Here is a 16561-nt window from a genome sequence, read left to right as displayed (position 1 = left end):
AAATTAGGACAAAAGTCCTTTGTTGAGACCATCTTTTATTCTACATAGGTAAACAATGTTGCTCATGATGTAGCTGAAAATGTTCATTTCTAACACTAGCTTCAAATATTGATATTTAAGAATTAACATTAATTGGAAATACTCATGCACAGAACATTCTTTTATTTTTTTGCATTTTTTATTGTAATTAGTAAAAGGGTTACATGATATTTGCCAGATAGAAGGTGCATTAATTCACGTACATTGATACCCTTTCATATGTCTTGGTACCCATTTCCCTCCCCCCCCACACCCCCCACCGGTCTTGGTTTTCCCCCCTTCCCTATCAAATTTCAAATAACCAAATACAAATAAATTCAATATGTCAGATAACAAAGTGAGATACTATAACAATATGAGATAACCTTAATTTGTGTACAGTTAATAAATATGCCTACAATTAAAACAAAATTTTTCTCTTATTCTATTTTATATTTTTTGTGTGTCGAGATGCCTAAAATGCAAACGATCTGTGTTTGTGGTGTGCCTCAAGAAGCAGACTTCTTGCCTATAAAATGTGAGCCAAATACAACAAAATGTTTTATTTGAAAAAATATGTGAGATCATGAGTTAATTTCCTACTCCCACAGAAACAAACCAAAACACAGCATCATTGAATAAAGTGAGACATAAATGTAGGATAACCTGGCCAAAAAAACTGTAGTTTGTCCTGGTTTTCTTGTGTCTATGTCTCCGATAGTTTTCAGGTATGCATGAGTTATAATCATATATAAACTTTACTGGCAACTACAAATCAGGTATGAAATTAATCTTATTAGTAATAACTTCAATTGTAATTTTGTGGCTGAAAGTTTTATGCACGTTAGGGTATGAGAAATTTATGCGTCATAAAGAAGAATGAAGATGAATATATATCTATATATGAATTTTTACTTATAGGATCACTGCTTTTTTTCTAAAACCAGTTCATATTACACCCAGGTATGATATCAAAGATGACTACACTCTGAGAATTAAGAAGGCCCTGAGTACAGATGAAGGTACCTATATGTGCATTGCTGAGAATCGGGTAGGAAAAGTGGAAGCTTCTGCTACCCTTACAGTCCGAGGTAAGAGACTTAACATGTCAAATACAATTGAATCAGGAGACTAATCCATTTTAACTCTGTAAGAGAGCTCACAATGAAAATAATAGGAGTTGGCTGGTACATATTTGTATATATATCTTTTATTATAGAATTCAAGAGGCTGGAAGAAAAAGATTATGAATTTTAAGTTAGCCTCTGTTGCATTTCTAAAGCACCTAAAAAAAAGTTTAAAAAAAATCTATGTTTGGTGGCTCACACCTATAATCCTGGGTTTAGATCTGAGGATCGAGGTTCAAAGGCAGCTGGGGAACTAAAGTCTGTGAAATTCTTATTTCTAATTAACCAACAGAAAACTGGAAATGGCATTGTGGCTTACGGAATGGAGAAGGTAGTCTTAGCTGAATTGCTCAGGGACAAGTTCAGGCCCAGAGTTCAAGTTTCACAACTGACAAAAAGAACAAAACAAAACTTAACAAAAAAGCAAAGAGAAATATGAGAAATAGATTACACTATTTTGTGATATTAAATGCCTTGATTTTGTGCTCTCTGTATTATTTATTATACTACAATTATTTTTTAAACCTGTGTAATGATCTTATAAAGATATCTTGTTTAGTAAACAATATTTTATATGGTTAAATTGTACTCAGAACATTGTGCTTGCTGGCATATGCTCTACCACTTGACCCATCCCCAGTCCCCTTTTGTTTTAGTTATTTTGGGGGCCAGATCTCATGTTTATCACCCAGCTGGCCTGAACCAGGATTGTACTGTTTATACTTTCCACATATACCAGTATGGGCAGTTCTTGATTAAGATGGGCTCTTGAAATTTTTAGGCTGGCCTGTCTTCAAATCACGACCCTCTGGTCTTTCCCCTTTGTGTGGCTAGGATTACATGCATACATGTCTAAATGATCTAAGATAAATTTTAATAACAGAAAAATATATCTGAATATTTTTGATTTTTACTAGTCAACTATTCACTGCTTTTAGATGTCATCCATTTCAAAGGTAGCCTAATATTCTCTGTTCATTTGTTTGTTACCTTTGAAATATTTTTATTTCAGCATTCATAAAAGCATGCGATTTAAAAACAAAACTCCTAAAACCCTAAACTATGAGTTCAGAGGTATAAAAAGGAGAAGCTTTAAGATCCTGATAATCTGATTTACAGTGATATAAATCCTAAATAATTGAAATAATCAGTGATACCCTTGTAATAACTTTCACTTTGTAGGTGTTATGTTTCTTGGTCACTGATAAATGCTCATTGTAAACTCACTGAAATTGCTTACAAGTGAAAGAAAGCATTACTAAGCCCTAGCACTTTGCAGTAGGATGAATTAACTTCTTACTGCAACATATTGATTATGGGAACTGAGTTTTATGGTTCACAGTTCCAAACAGCATCATGTAAGCTGTAAGCAAGGGTTTAGTCTTTAAAGCAGATGTCTGTCGTCGTGGGATTGTTTATACTCACTTGACTTTAAACAAAGAGACATACTGCTCATCTGTTCAGTCCTCAGTTTTGATTTCACCAGTACTTTGTCTCCTCTTTCTCCTCTCCTCCTTCCAGATTAGAAGGTTAGATAAAAATGCTCCTCACCTCTGTGTTACACCTTTCCCTAGGCATATCTCTTACCTTTGTACAACTTTATTCCTTGAAGTGTTGACTAAACACATGGTGAAAAAATGTGAGGAGTTGTTTGCTTGTAAAAGCAGCAGGATTCTTTTTATACTTGAATGCTTGGATGAATGAGATTTAAAATTGTCTGTTTGCTTTAAGATCTTTCCCACTTAATTGTTTTCATAATTTGTTGAAAGTTTCAGTTTTACTATTTCATTGAATAAACATTCTCCCCATGCCTAGATGTTTGAATGTAACTTATAAAGTTAATCAAAGACGTTGTTTAGTTTTAGTCTATTTTTTTTTAAATTCAGCAAACCTTAAATGGTTTTGCCTTTAATCTATAGTTGGATTGGAGTGTTTTTCTGTATAGTATGCAGGATGATGATTTTGACTTTTACTGACTTTGACTTTCAAGGTTTGAAAAAAAAGTATAAGTCAATATGATGTAAAGAAAACTATTATTTAAATAGTTTTTGTTTTAAAGTATTAAGAAAAGCAGCTGGAACTTCTCATACTAGGATATTAAGTGGGAAAAATGTGCCTATTTTTAATGCTCATTTTCCTATGCACATAAATGAATTACTTAGCCTTTCTTTAGTTTGTTTTATTAGAAATGAGGTCAGTACACCCAAGAGGCCATGCCAGTTTTCATTCATTTAGTGCAGGGACATACAGTTTAATTTGCTGATTTTGAAAACATCCACCTGCTGGTGTTCCAGAATAATGTCTTACTATGTAACAAGGACAGGAATTTTTATGTGAAGTTTCTACTAAAATTGTACCATGAGGCTCAGATTAGTCTAATTTAAGAAGGCTAGTTTTTGTTTGGCTCTTTTGTTTTGTTGTTGTTATGCTACTCGGATCTTGAACTCCAGGGCTTCATTTGTGAGGTGATCACTCTTATCAATAAGCTATAATCCAGCCCCAGTTGGAGATACTCGTTAATTTAAACAACCAACAGTTGATGCAGGATTCTTTTTGTTGTGAATAATGCTATTGCAAAAGACTATGACTCTCATAGAGAGACAACTCTACTGTTATTTTTATAGATTACATAATGCTAGGATTACAATGTATTTGTTGAATGAGTGGCCACATATAAATGTGTTTTCAATGCTCTATCTACCTCATAATCCTCAAAAAGAAATATATTCATGCCATATTCTATAGATACATTGTTAGACACGAAGGCTTAACCACTGCTTTATGGTTAACAATATTTTTATTGAAAAAGTTTATATTTTGAATGCCAGATTTTATAAAAGTTCAAATAGTAATAAATGTGACTGTACTTTATTTGGATAAAAGGAATGCATGCTTTTCTATTTCCCACTGCTTTTTATAATGCAGTTTATTATCTAAAGTCTTTAAGAATTATGTTTTAAAGCAAGTATTGTTAAGCCATGTGTATCTCTTACTATTTCTGTGCATTAATGACAGGGTAGCCTAGTATTAGGGATTTAGTGATTGAAAGTTATGGTATAATAAAAGAAATAGTAATTTGTTGGGGCAGGCATTTGAAAGCTCTTCTCAATGTGGACATGAATCAACCTGTCAGTCATTGTTTCATGGCCTCTGCCAAAAGAAGTAAAAAGCTTAACAGTAGTTAGAGAGCTACTAAGTTGAAATCTCTGAGGATGTTCCAGCCTATTTGTTATATTTTCATCCATCATGTCCACGATTGAAAAGTGATGTGATCTTAACTTATTACTGACTAAAAATCAGTGTCAGGAGCTTTCCTGTAGTCCTTGTAATAGTTCTGACTAACCATGCTTAAAATCCAATCGCTATTTAAATCAGACAGCGAGGCCTTCTTTTATTGACATGACATTTGCTAGTCTGTGACTTGAATAGTTACCTTCAGCAGGTTTTATACTTTGAGGTAGCACATGCCTGTTTAACTCAAGGTCTTTGAAACACTATGAGAGGTAATGATAAGACATTACTCAAAATATCTCTTCAGGTGCCAATAGTACTGAAATGTAAAAATGTTTATTTTTTACAGGATTATATTTATGGCTTTCAGTTTTTATCAAACTCAGACATCCCAGTCATACATGATTTATGAGACTAGAGATCACTCTATTGTCCATACTTAAATGTAGCATTACACATCATGCATTCTGATAATTTTCTTTTCTTTCTTCTTTTTTTTAATTTCTTTTTTATGTTGTCACCACACCATTGTCATGTCAACAGCTCGCCCTGTTGGTAAGTAGCCATCCTTCTCTCCATTCAGCATGCCTTTGTACAATGCTTCATAATCCATGCATTTGGCAGATGAAATATACTTATTCACCCATGCTAGCATATTAATTGAGGAACTGTAGAAAGTAGAGGTAGTTTCTTTTTCATCATTTTGTTAAACAATTTTTATAATTACTTTTGCTATGTGACAATCAATAGATACCAATTTAATTTTCAAGTAAAGAATATATGAATGATGAATGTTATAAGCTGGCAAACATTCTCTTAAGGAGAAAAATATAACACTTCCAATTCCCCTGTACATGTTAAACAATTGATTACTGGTAATGTTTGACATTTGTGAAGTCTAAACATTATGGACTAAAACTTTTAAGGTGCTATTGTTTTATTAAGTTTCTTTATTGTAATTTCTGCAAACTCTTCGCCCTCTAAAACTATTGCTCACCTTCTGAATGCTTGCTATTCGCATACCAATAACAAAATTTACTAGATTGCCTTATGTTGCTGTAAGTAGAATCTTCCCCATAATGAGGAAAGAAGGAGGAAGCTGTGTTTTTTGACATGAAAAGTTAATGTTTATGATTATAATATATTTTCATCTGAATTCACAAAACTGGAGTCATAGCTTGGATTTACAGATGAATGTTTATACATATTTCTAACATAAAATGTTTTCAAATTTCTTACCCTAATTTACCTTTAATTTAACCTATTGATAAGCATATTTAAATAAAATATTTTGGCCGGGGGTTTGGCCTAGTGGTAAGAGTGCTTGCTTAGCATGCACAAAGACCCGGGTTCTGTTCCTCAGTACCATATACAGAGAAAAAAGCTGGCAGTGGGTTCTGTGGTGCAAGTGGTAGAGCTCTAGCCTTGACAAAGCCCAAGGACAGTGCTCAGGCCCCTGAGTTCAAAGCCCACGACTGGCAAAAAAATTAAATAAAATACTTTGCTATTGGTAAATAAATAAATAAATAAATACATGGATGGATGCATAAAAGAATTCAGTACATTTCTCCTTTAAAAGACCAGCAAATTCTGTATTAAACTATTTCATTTTAAGGATTTGTAATTCATTCCTATAGTTGCAAAACCTTTCATCATATATGGCTTTACATTTTTGACACTGGATATAAATTGATCCCATATAATATTTTTCCCACTTAGTTGTGATATTCACAGGTTTTATCATTATGAATTCTGTTCTTTTCTTGACAGTATAAATAAGAATTTGATTTCCATTTCTTAATTTCTGATACACATTTTCTGATCAGTATTCTTTTGTCATTAGTATTTTATTCCCAGCCAATCCTAATTGAAATATAGTATTTTAATTTTTAGTAGCCTTCTATAAAATAGAGATAAAAATACTGGCTTATTAAAGCTGTTGCAGGGTTGAACTGAGTTAAGATGGGCCAAAATGTGAAAAGTGTCATATATATTCAAAACTACTTGAGGTATTTTTAGTTTCTTAACCATATTATTTTGCATTATAATAGTATTCAATGCAGATATATTATAAGATTGGATAAACAAACATCATTTTTCTGGAAAAATAATTATTACAGCAAACATTTTTTACCACTGTAGATACTATTTGAAAATTGAGAACTTTTTTCGTGTTGGTACTGTAAATTGAATTCAAGCCCTTACAATCTCTTTTGACTTTGCTTATTGATTGTTCTTTACCACTGGAATTACATATCAACCAAGACATTTTCATGGATTAATTGAAATTGGAGTCTCTTAAATTATATTTGCCTAGCTTGCATATATATATATATATATATATATACATCTATGTATATCCTCTAGGATCAACCTCCTGAGTACCTAGGGTTAGAAAAATGACCCTTAGGTAATAGCTAAAAAATATTACAAGTTCTCAGAACATAAATAAATGTCAATAACATTGTATATATTAGAACATTTAAGCAAAGAACAAAGCATACAGATTCAAGCAGTGTGATATGTACAGCAAATTGAGATGTATCTGTCATATGTAAGACATTTCAAAAAGTTATTTCTAGTTTTTATTCTTGCTTGAAATCATTTTTTAAAATTCCCATTGGAGTGGAAATTAAGCATAGCATCTTGACACATTAATCCTTATTCTTAGAAAGTCTGTCATTTCATAGATCTTTCTTGAATGACTTATGACAATGTTCAGAAATCTGAAGATCTATACTTTAAACATGACAACTATGAGTAATTCTGAAAACTAAATGTTAGATAAACATTTTTGGTTTACCAAGGAATAGACTGGTAATGAAAAAATTAGGCTGATTTTTTCATTGCATCAGCTCCTAAAGGAAATTTAAATCCAGCAGATATGGTCATGGGAACTTTTGTTGTAGGGCCAAATGGCAATGTCAAATATATTAATGAATTAAATATTCCCCCAATATTTATTCAATTATGTTAATGGAGTTAAATATAAGTTTTTAAACACTGAAGCTCTTTGAGAAAACCCAAAGAGCATTCTGCATAATATAGTCTCCCAGATAGGAAAGAAAAGCTATTTTTTGGTTACAATATAAACCCCCAACTATATAAAGTCTAGAGAAAATTTGGAGGGCTGTATTTATATCTGATCTTTTAAAGTAAAGCTAGGAGTCAATGCAGATTCTATACTTAAAGATTCACAGTTCAAGAAATAATCACATTTGATAAACTTCTCCCATATCTATGTGCCATCTTGGTAATTAACACTACACCAAACCTTCCAGTAACTTTGACTTATCACTGCTCCAGGGGCTTTCTTTATATGAGGAACAAAATAGCCTGCTAGGGTGCAGCTATTGATGCTGAAATATTAATTCGTTCATTTGGAAAAGTCTTCTGATGAGAAGAATGACAACTAGAAATTGTTCTAAATAAGGAAACTATCTTGCTTCCTATACCCATCTGTCTTATTTTTCTATTTTGGAAGCCCTTCCCAAGCTTAAAAATAAAAAAAGAACATCTATTTTGGAGATGGGCAACACATTTTTTTCCTAGCGGCAACTAAAAACATGATGAGTAATTTGGAAAAGAACTGTCAAATCCCCCAGCTGCCTTGCTTGTGGAGAAGAGGAGCTCTGCTTGGTTTTGTGTCTTATGCATGCCATATGCTAGCTGCTGATAGCCTCAAGTATGAAAAATGAAAGTTCAGTGTATCAGTGAAACTTGTTTAAAATTTCAAAAACAATCTGGCAGCACACAGTTTTATGGAAACTTCTAAGTATTTCCCAATTCAGTACACAAAAATATGTTTTTCTGCTTGATCTTGGTGGCTCATGCTGTAATCCTAGCTACTCAGGAAGCTGAATTTAGAAGGTCATGGTTCAAAGCCAGCTTAGAAAAGAAAGTCTGTGAAACTCTTATCTCCAATTAACCAGCAAAAAGCAACATGTGAAATTGGTTATGGCTCACATAGTAAAATATCACCCACCATGAACAAATGAGCTAAAAAGGACAGCATCAGGCTCTGATTTCCAGCCCCAGTACTGGCACAAAAAAAGTATGTTTTCTTTTGATACAAGAATATGTATTTAATCACACAACAATTTATAACATTTGATAAATATATGTGATTGGCAAAACCAGCCTTTCATTAAATTATTATTTTTAAAGGAGCAGCCATTTTGAAAACATCCATTTATATTAGCATGTACATTTAGCCCAATGTTTTGCAATTCATAAAAAAAGCATCATAGGAGGTTCTATTTTATGAGTTGAGGTGCAGTTTCTTATAGCCAAATCCAGACATTTTTTTCTAGATGTCACCAAAACAAAAAGACAATAACTGGCAAATTTACTAGAGGTGAATTGTAAGTAAGAAATGACTTAAGGAAGAAAGTGATAGATATTTCTAATACTTTCATTTTCTCATGCAGCTTGCATTTTTAGAATTCCAGTGTGCTGTAAATATTTTAATTTAATGTTGAAAATGGTTGTACTTCAGAAAATATGATTTTCTTATCTGTCATGTTATCTACAAAAGATATATTGCATGTGTTTTGGAAGGAGACATAGAAATTGCTTCCCTTCTTTGGACAAAATGTTACTTCATGACCTAGTGTTAGATCCCTCCTACATGCACTTGGTATTTTCTGTACCTGGCACTAATTAGATACCCTATGAATAGTGTCAATTAATTAGTACTAAGTATTGGGATTTCATTGCCCCATATCTTCTGATTACATGATAAATATACATCCAGTATATTTTCTATATTCCAACAGAGTTTCCATAATGTAAAGTATCTCAAGTTAATGCTAAATTTTAGCACTTAAGGCAAATATGACTTATTTCTTATATTGGACTGCCTTTCTCCTGTTACTTCATCATAGAAGTCCATTGTTTTTCTAGGAGAGGCTAGATATGAAGTTAGTAAATTATAATTTGTTTCTCATTCACAGAACTTGGTGAAAAGATTGTCTTTTCTGGGTATTAAATGGTGTTAAATGGTACTACAGTGAATGAAATATGAAACTTCTAGATTGTTATCCTCTTGACTGAAATTCCTTTCAGCTATATGAATACTCATATACTACATGCTTTCAAACACCTTTGCTGAATTGCACTTTGTTTTTGATCATCTAATATTCTTTTTTGATCATCTAATATTCTTAACACAAATTCCTGCAATTTATAGATGAATTTATGTTTCAAGAACATTTTTCTTTGGATATTTTCTTTCTTTTTTCTTTCTTTAACTATTTCAAGTAGTTTACATTTCATATTTATCACTTGACTGTAATAAAATCAGTCATTTCTTAATATTAAACTATCTCTCATTCCCTATAGTCTCTTTTGTTCATTTTAGTTGTGTTTTCTGCCTGTTTTATTTCTTCTACTTGCACCATTTTAGTCATTTGGCTTTTTTATTGTAATGTATAGAGGGGTTGCAGTTATATTCAACAGATAGTAGGTGCATTACTTCTCACACATTGATACCCATTCTCATGTTTTTGTCCCCATTTCTCTCCCCTCACCCCCCTCAATGGCTTTACTTTTTTTTAACAAGGACACTCTGTAATACACTATTTTATATAGACAATGTACATGTATTTAAAAATATGCATGTGTCTTTTGAGATAAATTTGCATGTTCTCTACCTCCCTTTATTTATTTTCATTCCTGTCATTAATTATGTAAGTTATTATTTAACTAGCTGCCTTGTTTTGACTTGACCTTGTATTGATGCTTATCAGATTATGAGTTAAGTAGTTAAATACAGAGATTGAAGTTTGAATGTTTGAAGAAAAGAAAGTAGGATTGGTTCAGTAGCCCTAATTGGAATGGCTTTTGAGTATTTTTACAATACACATTACATTTTTTGTAGAATGCTTTTGGCTGACCCTTAACTTTGTTTTGTTTTCTATTAGAATAAAAGTTTTAAAATTTTAATGTATTTTTAAAAAGTTCAAGTGTTACATAATGTCCATTGGGTAGAATGACTGTACTTGTTCATCCTTCCTACCTCAGTCCATGTAAGTTTTGTTTCATGTGAAAGACTGGTCTACAGAAAGTTTTAACAGAAAAGGTGAAAATAAAGGGATGCAACGGGAAAACCATTCATGTTCTCCCTGAATGCGTGCAGGCACAGTGGGGAAAATGGCATATGGGGAGTAAGGAACTGTCTTAACTTTGTTAAATTGTGAATTCTCCTCATTCCTTACTCCCTCAGTTTTTCTCCATATTTCCTGCTTCAATTGAAAAGAAATTTTCAGATGTTCTGTAAGTATATCTGCATAAGAAAATTGAAGCTAACTTGACTGATTCAAGCAATTGAACACTTTAAACAACTAATTGAACAAGCAAACAAAACTTCAGCAATTAAAATCAACACCCACTTCTGATACCAGAGTTTTATGAAATCTAGACAGGCACAAGTGACTTTTCTGCCTATGCTTTTGCAAATTGGCTAGGTTAAAGGTTTTCTGTGGAAATTCTCCAAAATAAGTCCCTTATGGTTCCAGCATTGATACCACCTTGCCTTGGTTGGAACCCAGATAATTCTGAAATTTCCAGCTTTTAGACATTGCCTATATAGTCTTCAAAGGTAGAACTACTGCCTTCCACATGAAACTTCCAGATGATTGTCCTCTTGACTGAAATTCCCTTCGGCTATGTGAATGTTCATGTAGCACATGCTTTCAAACATCTTTGCTGAACTGCACTTTGTTTTTGATCATCTAATATCCTTTTTTCTTCTACCATCTAATATTCTTCCCAAAATTTCCACAAATATATGGGTGGAACTTTTCTTTATGTCTTGCGTTGAAATTCACTGACTTTCCCTGTTGGTACAAAACAGAAGAAAAATTCTTTAATAGGTTCATATGAATAAATGAAGCCTACCTGGTAATTTTCCTGATCTTAAATAATTAAGTTAATAACCAAAGTTTTTTTTGCCAGTCCTGGGTACTGAACTCAGGGCATGAATACTATCCTTGGGCTTTCCTCAAGGCCAGTACTCTACTACTTGAGCCACAGAACCATTTACAGCTTTTTCTGTGTATGTGGCACCAAGGAATCAAACCTGGGTTTTCCTGCATGCTAGACAAGCACTCTGCCACTAGGCCAACTCCTGGCCCAATTATAACTTTTAAATCTCCTTTGTTACATAATGTAAGCATAGGAATAAAGCCAGGAAGTAAAGATCATGTAGGATATTGTAGAGTTCCACCATCATGGTAGGCTTTTTCTTTCAGTAAATTTTTCTGTGTTCTGAAAGCTAGATGGTTTATGCATGCATTAATGGCTCTTATTTCCAAAGCCTTATGCTAAACTTTACTTCATGATAAAGGATCAAGTAATGAATTTACTACAATAAGACATGATTTTTGCAAAACAGCTATTCATAGAAGATGAAGACCAGTTATGTTGATGTCCACTTTACATTATTCCCCATTACAATTTATGGTTATTTTAGTTTTCCTGTATAGGAGTCTTTCTTCCCTCCCTTCTTTCCTTTCTTTTTATACTCCACCCTTCTTCTCCCCCTCTTTTCCAACTTCCCTTCCTTTCTCTTTCTCTCCTTTCCTCTCACCCTCCTTTCTTCCTTGCTTGCTTCTCTATCTCCTTCCTTCCTTCTTTCCTTAATTCTTTTTATGTACTGGTTAGAAGTGGAGCAAGCCTCTATTCCAGTATCTAAGTATCAAAATATTTAAATACTCATTATTTCTAAAGTGTCTCCAAATAATTGTAAAATAATTTAACACTTTAAATTACTATTTAAATTAAAATGCTTTAGTGTCATAAATGCTACAAAATTATACTACAGTTTGAATATTTAGAGATTTTATTGGCTATGAGCAGGATAAAACACACTAACATTTGAGCCAAAGCTTAAAAAAATGTCAGCCAGGAGAGGTGTCTCACGCCTGTAATTCTAGCTACTCAGGAGGCTGAGATCTGAGGATTATGGTTCAAAGCCAGCCCGGGCACTAAAGTCCATGAGACTCATCTCCAGTTAACCACCAGAAACCAGAAGTGGCGCCACGGCTTGAGGAGCAGGGTAGTAACCTTGAGCTGAAGAGCTCAGGTACAATTCCCAGGCCCATATTTTGCTATGGTGAATAATGCTGCAATGAACATTGTTGTGCTAGTGGATTTAGTATGCCCTAGTTTCTGGATGGTTTGGGTAAATGCCAAGTAGTGGAATTGCTGGGTCATAGGGGAGCTCTGTGTTTAGCCTTTTGAGTCTCTGCCATACTGCTTTCCATAGTGGTTGAACGAGTTTGCACTCCCACCAACAGTGTAGTAGTGATCCCTCCTGGCCACATCCCCTCCAGCATCTGTTGTTATTAGTTTTCTTGATCCTGGCCATTCTAACTGGAGTGAGGTGGAATCTTAGTGTTGTTTTGATTTGCATTTCTTTTATGACCAGAGATGTTGAGCATTTCTATGTCCCTCAGTTGATGAGTGGATCAACAAGTTGTGGTATTTGTACACAATGGAATTCTATGCTGCTGTCAGAAAAAACAACATCGCCCCATTTGTTAGGAAATGGAAAGTCTTAGAAAAAATCATATTAAGTGAAGTAAGCCAGACTCAAAGAAACTTAGGCTCAATGGTTTCCCTCATTTGTCATAATCATTAGAAATCTTGGGCTCTCCTAGCAGAGATTTGCAATAGAGCAAAACCTTGATACATAAGGCCATATAGTATGAAGCTAATTGAAAAGACCTCCAGGATATTGAAACAAAAGCCATATAAGGAATGATTGTTGTCCTTAATGTACTATGTTATCTCTCATCTCTTTTGCTCCCTTGGTTATCTCATATTGTTACAGTATCTCACTTTGTTATCTGATACATTGGATTTATTTGTATTTGGTTATTTGAAATTGGATAGGGAAGGGGGGAAAACCAAGACGGGGAGGGGGGGGTGGAGGGGAGGGTAATGGGGACCAGGACATGTGAAAGGGTATCAAGATATGTGAATTAATGCACCTTCTATCTGGCAAATATCATGTAACCCTTTTATTAATTACAATAAAAAATATAAAAAATATATAAAACTAGAATTAACCTGAAAAAACAAACAAACAAAAAACAATTCCCAGGCCCAGAGTTCAAGCCTCACAACCATAAAAAGAAAAAAGTCAGTCTACTTTTTTGTATTGTATCCATTTTAAATAGAAAACAATATGAGATATAGATATACTTGACATCTATTACAATATGAATTATAAATAAAATTTATTGATATGACATTATTTAAAGGCACTGAAGTGTATTCAAGAAATCAGCTCATAATTATTTTTTATATTTATACTAGCAAATTAATAATTGAGTAAAAATATATATGAATGCCTTTATAAAAAAAAATCTCTATTTTTGAGGCCAGGAGTTTGGCCTAGTGGTAGAGTGCTTGCCCAGCATGCATGAAAACCCGGGTTTGATTCCTCAGTACCACATACATAGAAAAAAGCCGGAAATGGTGCTAAGGCTCAAGTGGTAGAGGTCTAGCCTTGAGAAAATCCAAGGACAGTGCTCAGGCCCTGAGCTCGAGCCCAGGACTGGCAAAACAAAACAAAACAAAACAAAACAAAAAACCCTCTATGGACAAGAATTGCTTCACAGATTTATTATGAATACTGCTTTCTTCTACTCTATAAAAATATGAGTTCTTTATCATTATATACATCACTGCATTTATCCTACTGCTCTTTCTATGTCTAGTATAATGCATATACATGGTAGGGCATGGCAAATGCTGGTGCCATTAATTGATACACACATACGAATACATAGGTAATACTTGCCTAGAAAATGTTTATGCAAGCAGCTTTAAATAGTGTTATAAAAAGATTAAGCAACATTAATGGTAACAGGCCAATTGAATATTACCCATTCTGCTGGTAGGAGATAAAACACAACAAAAAAGAGGCACTAATGAGTTAGGATGGTGCCTTACTAAGCGTGTAATTAATGTTATTAAGAAACATTGCAGTTGCGTATTAAAATTCCGTTAACTAAGCAGCCCTTCACCGTCAGTACATTTGTTCTGCAATTGCAAGGCTTTTTTTTTCCCTTTTCACTTTTTACTGATTGGCATCTTTACGCAATCTTTCTCTAAAAAATGAGATAATGGGATGTGATCAGCCTTTGTGGTTGAGCTGCGGTGCTGACATGACAGTTCTGGCATGTTGACAGGTTAAGTGACTGAAAATGGATGCCTTGTTTCATCCTTTTTTAAGCTATAGTGTTTTCCCCCTAAATTCCCTTAAACAAACCCATGGATTCTTATGTATAAAAAGCTTGGTTTTTCTCAATTTATGAGTTTTGGATTTTTGAAGATGTTTTGTTTTTTACTATTTTTTTAAATGATGCTTCTTTTTGTTGCCCCCAACAAGATAATTTCCTTCAAAATAATATGGATAGCGTCTAAGTAAATTATGAAATCTTTTTTAACTTAACTGTATTTCCCTTACAGAAATAACATTCCCCAAAAGAAAAACGTTAATTTTTTCATCAGTATTTTAATCAGGAAGACAGATAGGAAAAACAAGGTTACCTATTTGTAAAGACAGAATAATGGGAGATATGAGAAGTGTATTCAAAATTATGACTTTTTTCTAGAAAGTTTTGTATTTTTAAGTTTGTATAGTATACAATTCTGTGAAACTTGGCATGTTGAAATACAAAATGATTCCATATAGTTACTCAGCTTCCACATACCTGCAACTGAAGTAAACCTGCCCCAATTATGTGAGTATAATGAATTAATACATGCTCAACTCATGCTCATCTCGTAAATTAACTATAACATGTATTTTTGTTTAAATATTTAATCTAGTAGGATTGAATATTTTTCAAAGCCAGTAAAGATAATTTTCAGGGAAAAGTACATAGTACTTTTGAGGTATATCCTTTCAGTTTTTTCAATCAGAATGAAGCGTTGAATGCCCTAAACTGCCAATGGACAAAGAAGTGACATGTGAGATTTGATATCATACAGGACGTTTCTGTATGTAGTATCAGGGTGGCTTTTTCCCATGTATGATGATAGCTTCCACTTTTCTCAAATCACTTCTAATTGTTTGCCAGATTTGGTCTTGAACAAACAAATTTATAAGACTCCATCTCACTGCATGGCTGAGTCCTATGATAGGAGCCTGTTTTCTCAGCCTCAATGGAAGCATAAAATCTGAGTACCAGTCACATCCAGGAACACAGAGAACACTGGAACAGGATGGAAGCCCAGATTAACCAGCCATAATGCTAGACCATATTTCAAGATTAAACAATGCAAAAGAGGCACCTGGCGGCATGGCTCACGTGATAAAGCACTTGAGAGAAACTGGTAAACAAAAACGATTGTACTTGTACCTGTAGGTTATATAGAAAGAACATGATTACAAGCTTTTAAACATATTATTTTTCAACATTTTAAAATCTAATAGCAAGTATTGTCTTAGTCTCTTACTCTTCCCTTTACACTAGACATGACAAATCCTCAGTTAATCAGGTAGTGATGTGAAGGAAACAAAAAGAACTAGCAGCACAGTATGTTCAATAGATCCCATCGGAAAAATCCAAAAGTCAGCCCTTCATTCTAGTCTAACTCTTTATACGTGAAGTCTTTGTACTCTTTGTATCATTCAGTTCATTGTCTTTATATTATCATCATAGTACTGAAGACGTAAGACACTCAAAAAAAAAAATGCCTTCCAAGGCATTTGTTTGTGTTCTATTAAAATTGAACATAGTCCTTGACACTTAATGAGTACTCAACTAATGTTAATTTTTGTCATTAAACTAAACTTTAGCCTGGCAAAAGATGAAAGAGCTTGCTTTTCAAATATTCCTTCAGAATATAGTAGCATTTAACAAGAAAATTCTATTAAATGGCAAACGAATGTTTTCTACTTGAGTTTGTCAGCAAGTTCAAATGTTCATTACGGAATCTAGAGTTTATTCATTCAGGCATGAAATTATACTCCAAGAAAGACAACAGCTGAGTGTGCCTGGAGACACTCTGTATCACATGCTAATGTATCTAACTGTCGCATGACTATTCCATGTTAATGCCTGCCACAGAAAGTCATATTTTGCTGTAGAAACAACTTGAACATGATGTGATTAACCTTTAAGGTTCCCTCCTCCACTCTCTCAAAGCCCACCTCACTCATGGCC

General features: G+C 33.5%; 1 protein-coding gene across 1 annotated transcript in view; it reads left to right on the top strand.

Moving 5' to 3' along the window:
- Robo2 (roundabout guidance receptor 2) overlaps positions 1 to 16561 on the top strand; it is a 1066805-nt gene that overhangs the window by 950610 nt on the left and 99634 nt on the right. Inside the window, 1 exon segment of the mRNA XM_090347905.1 lies at positions 982 to 1109. Within this exon segment, the coding sequence (XP_090204031.1) occupies positions 982 to 1109 (128 nt within the window).

Source organism: Megascapheus bottae, chromosome 1 (genome assembly GCF_031878675.1).
Source record: "Megascapheus bottae isolate mThoBot1 chromosome 1, mThoBot2.hap1, whole genome shotgun sequence".
Lineage (NCBI taxonomy): Eukaryota > Metazoa > Chordata > Mammalia > Rodentia > Geomyidae > Megascapheus > Megascapheus bottae.
The sequence above is the reverse complement of the archived record's forward strand: the minus strand, read 5'-3'. Positions and strand labels throughout refer to the sequence as shown.